This window comes from Meleagris gallopavo, chromosome 30, assembly GCF_000146605.3.
Source record: "Meleagris gallopavo isolate NT-WF06-2002-E0010 breed Aviagen turkey brand Nicholas breeding stock chromosome 30, Turkey_5.1, whole genome shotgun sequence".
In the NCBI taxonomy this organism is placed as follows: domain Eukaryota; kingdom Metazoa; phylum Chordata; class Aves; order Galliformes; family Phasianidae; genus Meleagris; species Meleagris gallopavo.
The window spans coordinates 2321867-2327404 of record NC_015040.2 but is presented as its reverse complement, the minus strand read 5'-3'; the positions used below and the strand labels follow the sequence as shown (position 1 = coordinate 2327404).

Sequence of the window (5538 nt, the reverse complement as noted above, 5' to 3'; positions counted from 1 at the left end):
ACCGGGAACGCAGCCGGAAGGGCGCTGTCCGGGCCTGGGGGTGCTGATGGGGGTCGGGGGGCTGCGACCTCTCGACCCGTGAGGAGCGATTTGTGCCCGGCTCCTGGGCGGCTGTGCGGGCTCTGCCGGCTCTGCTGGCTGTGCTCCCTGTGCTCCCTGTTGCCCTTCCGCCTGCTGTTTGTTTTGCTGTTGTTTCATTTGTTGTGTTTGTTTGGGGTTGGTTTCTTTTTGTTTTTTTGCCCCTCTCCTATTGCTGTGCTAAAGGAAATACCTCACAAAGCAGAGGGGAAGCTGGTGGTGCAGACTTTAGCAAGTGGGCAAAGAGCGAAAGGCAGCGAAACTTCCTATGCTTGGCTGGGCTTTGGTCAACTTTGATAGCAAAGCCAGTTGCTGTAGGTGCCCAGGGAGCTTCATGCTGATCACTCGGTTCAACCTTCCTGTTAAATCCGCCCATTTATGATCATTCTTTCAACTGTGTCTACATGTAAACAACACCCTGACTACGTAATCATCACTAATAAAAGCCAAACACCTCCAAGTGTCTCGGCGGAGCTCAGAGTTGTTGCCTTCTTGCAGTAATGCTGTTGCTGTAGGCTACTTAGTTTGCACTATCTTACCATCACCGTGGGCCCAATGGCCTCAGGAGCTCAGCCCTTCTGTCCCATCCCTGCAGGAGGATCGAGGACTGCCTGCCACCGCTGGAGAGCTCCCCATCCAAGCGTTTCTCTCCCTCCAAGCGCAAGCAGTACTACATCAACAAGGCCATCCGCAACTCTGACCTCATCCCTAAAGCCAAGGGGCGCAAGAGCCTGCAGAGGCTGGAGAACAGTAAGGCTTGAGTGGCTGCAGTCCACCCCCAGTTCCCTACACTGCCCGCAGTGAGGGCTTCTGTGAGGCCCCCAGACTCAGGGGCTCTGCTGTTGCTTTCCTCCCCAGCTCGCTACTTGATGTCACTCTTGGAGCGAGATGAATGTGGCAACAATGAGGCTGAGCTCGCCCACTCTGCCACCCCGAGCATCTTCACCGAGGCTTGCAACAATGAGACCTATGTGGAGGTAGGATGTGGCTGCCTGTTTTGCTGCCCTTCAGTATGTGGAGTGCTTGTACCTTGCTGCCACAGACAGAGGGGCTGCCTGCATTCCCCTCAGAGTCCACATATGTGCCTGGCCTGGCAGTGGGCGCTGTGCTTTGGCTGGTTTGGGGTCTGCTGCTGTTCTTGTTGTACTTGAAGTGCTGCTGGGAGCTCTTTGCATAGCTTTGGGCAAGCTGCAGAGGGTAATCTTGAGTGAGCTGCAGCACTTCCTCCATACCAGGCCTCTTGCCAAACACCTCGGTTGCTCCATACAGCCCGGGTGGTGTTGCTGTACCTCCTCCGTGACCTCGTCTTCTGGCACCTCTCCTGTGTTAGGTGTTCACAGTTCTGGCTGCAGGGCTATACGTGTGGTCTCCGTGCACTCAGAGTGCTGTGAAGTTCTTCCGCTCTTACTCAATCCAGGCTTGGAAAGCCTGATGTCTATCTGGCTGGATTGCGTGGATGGATGGAGGTGTCATCACTTGGACTCCCTGCAGAAAGCCACCTTCTTGTTGGCTCTGAGTGCCAAACATCCATCTCCTCGAGGCAGAGGCTTGGGCATACCGGGGAGCTCCCTGTGATGTCTGCATTGGGGCTTCATGCTTGTGTTGTCAGATCTGGAATGACTTCATGAACCGGTCAGGAGAAGAGCAAGAGCGTGTCCTGCTTTACCTGGAGGAGGAGGCCAGGAAGAAGCACAAGAGGAAGCTGCCCTTGAAAAACAAAGAGAAGTGGAAAGGTGCTGGGAGGGGAAGCCGGGTGGGGAGAGCCTCTCCTTTCCCTCCCTTACATGCGCTTTGGGAAGGGTGCTTTTTCCTGAGGTGCTCCCTGCTCCATCCAGTCATGGCAGGACAGGGATATGACAGTGCCTGAAGGGATTAGAGGCTCCACAAAACCCCATCATGAACTCGAGTGGGAGTTTGTGGGCCAGCTGTGGCTGCGGTAGCTGGCTGGGGTTCTTGGGGCACGTTGAGCACCTAAGCGAGGTGATGCCACGGGGCTGCAGACCCCATTTAAATCCCTTCTTTTCTTCCCTCTGCTGGCTCCAGAGCACCCTGCCTACACACCCAAGGAGTGCTTCCAGCGCATCAGCCGCCGCCTGCGCTCCACCCTGAAGCGTAGCAGGATCCCTATGGTGAGCTGGGGACATGAGGGGTGGGGGCAGGGCGTTGGGGTGTGTTTTGGTGCTGTTCCTGAGCTGCCAGCAGGTGCTGAGCTCCTGGGAATACACACCTGCTCTTAGGTGACCTCTGGAGCAGTGGCTTGCTGACAGCACATGTTCAGCTCCCCATGCAGAGAGGTTTTCATGGTTGGCTGAGGTCTTCTGGGACTTGCAGGCTGTTTTTTTACCTGGTTGTTTCCCTGCCTCAGTTCAGTAAGTGGAAACCAAGCATGCTCGCCAACTGGAGCAGCAGTCCAACCTTTGGGGTCTTCAGACTTGTCTATACAGGGATACTTTCAAAAACTTAATTGCCTTTTGAAAAGGGGTCAAACTGCACAATGTGCTGAGCAGGCAAACCCGTGCTGCAACACAGTGGCCTTGTGCCCAAGCCCAGGGTGCCTGGCTCCCTTCTCTATTCTCAGTGGTGCTGTTTTCCTGCTGTTTGTTTGCCCTGCTCTAATTAGAGCTCTGTCTCTAAAAGCAGCCTCGGCTCCTCCTGCCTCTTGGCTTCTTCTCAATTTGCTCTCAACTGAGACTGCTGCTTGTCTCCGGGGTCGCAGTGCTCTGGAGAGCTGCACTCCAGCTGAACTTTGGCTGTCAGGAGAGGAGGAGATGGAAGGCTCAAGGCTCTTCTGGCTATTGCCACTTCACTTGGGAGGGACGATGCCAGCATTTGGCACGCAAAGTGTGGAGCTGGCAGGGCTGGATTCCCTTCTGCTCTGGGCCTCACTGCCACGTGCCTCCCTGCTGTCCTGCATCTCCTGCCGTGCTTTGAGCTGTGTGGATGTAGCAGAGGACAATGGTTGGGATAGCCAAGTATTTGCTGGCTGGGTCTGCAGCTCTTCAAAGGCAAAGCCCTCTGGCTGTGGGGCAGGGAGCTACCTGGGGACAGGCAGCTTGGGCATGGCACACCGTCTCCCCTTAATGGGATTTGCCCTCTCCTCACTGATTCTTTTGCTGTTCCTTGCAGGGGATGCTGGAGTGCCTGGAGGAGGAGCTGCTGACCTTCTTTTCTGTCACTCCACACTCTGTGTACACGGCACTGATGGACAACAGGTATCCCTGTCGTGGGCACATGAGGGGAGGGCTGAGCCCAGAGCTCCTGGCTCCCTGTGCTCCCATTCTGATCCTTGGGCTCCCTGGCACAGCTCATGGAAGGGCAGTGCTGGTGTGAAGCACATCAGCTCTAACCCAGTCCCCTGCCTCCCCCAGCTTTGAGCGACTCCTGCTCCACGCACTCTGCCAGTACATGGACCTCGTCTCTGCCAGTAAGAGCCTCACGTTTGTTTTTGTTTTCTGTTTTTCCTTTTCGTCGCTATCTCCCCTCTCCAGCCCAGCTTCTTCCTCCCTGCCTTCCCTGGCCCCACCTCTCACTGTAGCTTGCAGATAACCATACTCTGCTGCTTCCCTGCACCAGGCTGCGGCCTCTGACCATAGCCAGAGCAGCTCTACCTCATGATGCCACATGCTTAGGCTTCCCCCTCTTGTTTCTGGGCTTGGGTGGCTCAAAGCAGATCACTGTGCTCAGCCACTCTCACTGCCTCCCCCTGCAGAGCCTGGTTGTGGGTTTCTCTGTAAGTGTCATTGCCACAGCAGGGGAGGGGAGCTCTAGACTGTGTCTTTGTGGAGTTAGATCCTTGTTCAAAACAGCACGAGAGCCCTGATAATATGGGCTGTGCCTGTGGAGGAGGCTGGAGGTGGCAGCTCCTCTGCAGGGCATAAAAGAGAACCGCAGGAACCCACTGGGCTGCTGGGAGGGGCTGGGCTGTGGGTTGCAGCACTGTGTTAACTCTTCCATCTTGCCCCCAGGTTCGGATATCGAAGGGAAACGCCAAATGAAAGTGAGCAACAAGCACCACGTCTTCCTGCCCCCAGAGCTGCTGCTTTCGGACTACCTGGAGCAGCTCAGCTGACAGCGAGGGGCTGCCCTGCCCCATGCTCAGCACGCTGAAGGCTTTGCTTGCCCACTGCTGGCCTCCATGGGCCTCGTTCCTTGTGACCTGCACATGGGGCTCATCCCTTCCCCACTGCGTGGGCTGAGCCTCCCCGTAGGCACTGCGGTGTGTTGTGGGGCTGCAGATGGGCCACGGCAGGAGCCGAGCATCCTGGCTCTGTCTGTGATGTGCCCGCAGCCCGTGTGCTTTTAATGATGCCAGGCCCGTGGCATGCTGCTGGGCTGGATGCTTCTGGGCTCAGCCAGCGGAAGCGCCTGGGGCCTGTGTGGCGGCCCTGTCTGTGTTCTGACACCTCCATGATAGCAGGCACAGCCCTCGGGCACCCCTGGAGCTGGCTGGCTGGCCGCAGCATGGAGCAGGGCTGTTTTTAAATGTAAAATAGCTGTCTTTTTATGTGTATATTTGTATGTGTGGGGGCGGGAAGGGGAAGGGAGAAGTGCTGGCCCCAGGTATGCGCTCTGTGCAGCCTCCTGCAGCAGGCTGGGGCATGAGCAAGGGTGGTGCCTCGTGTTTGTGTGTGTGCGTCAGAAACGGGCGGCATTTCATGCCGGGACAATAAAAGTGTGGTGCTCCAATGGTCTGTGGTCTGTGTTTTGGGGTTGGGGGGGGGAGGGGAAACTGTGGGGTCAGGGTGGTCTTGGGGCCTGGTGCTGAGCCAAAAGGGACAAGGCTGCGTGACCCTCTATAGGAAAGAAAAAAATATGGAACGCTTCACGAATTTGCGTGTCATCCTTGCGCAGGGGCCATGCTAATCTTCTCTGTATCGTTCCAATTTTAGTATATGTGCTGCCGAAGCGAGCACGACTCACTGCGCCCCCGCAGCAGTATATATAGCTTAATATTTTAATTCTTTTCAGGGTAGAGTAACTTTTTTATTTATTTCTGAAAAAGCCTCCTCTTCACAACACACTTACTTCAACTGTAATCACCTAATTCTTAACGTTTTAAGCGCAATATTTCCATATTCCGAGACTTTATTTTTCCACTCTCCGCACCGCAGGGCTTCTGGGTAGCTTTTTATGCAAATTACCACCTGGCAGTGAGGACCCCCGCCTGGGCTGTCCTCGGCAGTGCCTGAAAGAGCGCGGCGCGGCGCGGGCAGCCCGCGAGGGTCCTGGCACGGCTGCGCATGCGTGGTGCCGCTCTAGGTGGCATCTTCCCCCCCTCCCCAAACCGCCGGGTCGTTCCTTATCGCTTCGGGAGCAGCGATGGATTTGGCGTACGTGTGCGAATGGGAGAAGCGGCCGAAGAGCGACCACTGCCCGTCCATCCCTCTGGTCTGCGCCTGGTCCTGCCGCAACCTCATCGCCTTCACCACCGACCTGCGGAACGAGGAGGAGCGCGGTGCG

At 56.4% G+C, this 5538-nt stretch overlaps 1 protein-coding gene and 1 non-coding gene across 2 annotated transcripts; one reads left to right on the top strand and one right to left on the bottom strand.

Moving 5' to 3' along the window:
• The first annotated feature begins 456 nt into the window (after positions 1-456).
• R3HDM4 (R3H domain containing 4) lies at positions 457-4779 on the top strand. The gene is made up of 8 exons (XM_010724975.3): positions 457-504; positions 603-828; positions 937-1055; positions 1688-1811; positions 2122-2207; positions 3205-3290; positions 3447-3502; positions 4044-4779. The coding sequence occupies exons 1-8, from the start codon at positions 457-459 to the stop codon at positions 4145-4147; spliced, it is 849 nt and encodes a 282-aa protein (XP_010723277.1). The 3' UTR covers positions 4148-4779.
• A 105-nt stretch (positions 4780-4884) lies between these two features.
• Positions 4885-4991, bottom strand: LOC116217502. Its single transcript, XR_004162128.1, has one exon. It is a non-coding gene; the product is annotated as a U6 spliceosomal RNA (small nuclear RNA).
• Between the last annotated feature and the right edge of the window lie 547 nt (positions 4992-5538).

Excerpts from the sequence above, each read along its gene's own strand:
- R3HDM4 (XM_010724975.3), top strand. The coding sequence starts at position 457 with ATGATCATTCTTTCAACTGTGTCTACATGTAAACAACACCCTGACTAC. Across the intron at positions 829-936 it reads CCTGCAGAGGCTGGAGAACA|CTCGCTACTTGATGTCACTC; the intron begins GTAAGGCTTGAG and ends TTTCCTCCCCAG. Across the intron at positions 3,291-3,446 it reads ACGGCACTGATGGACAACAG|CTTTGAGCGACTCCTGCTCC; the intron begins GTATCCCTGTCG and ends TGCCTCCCCCAG.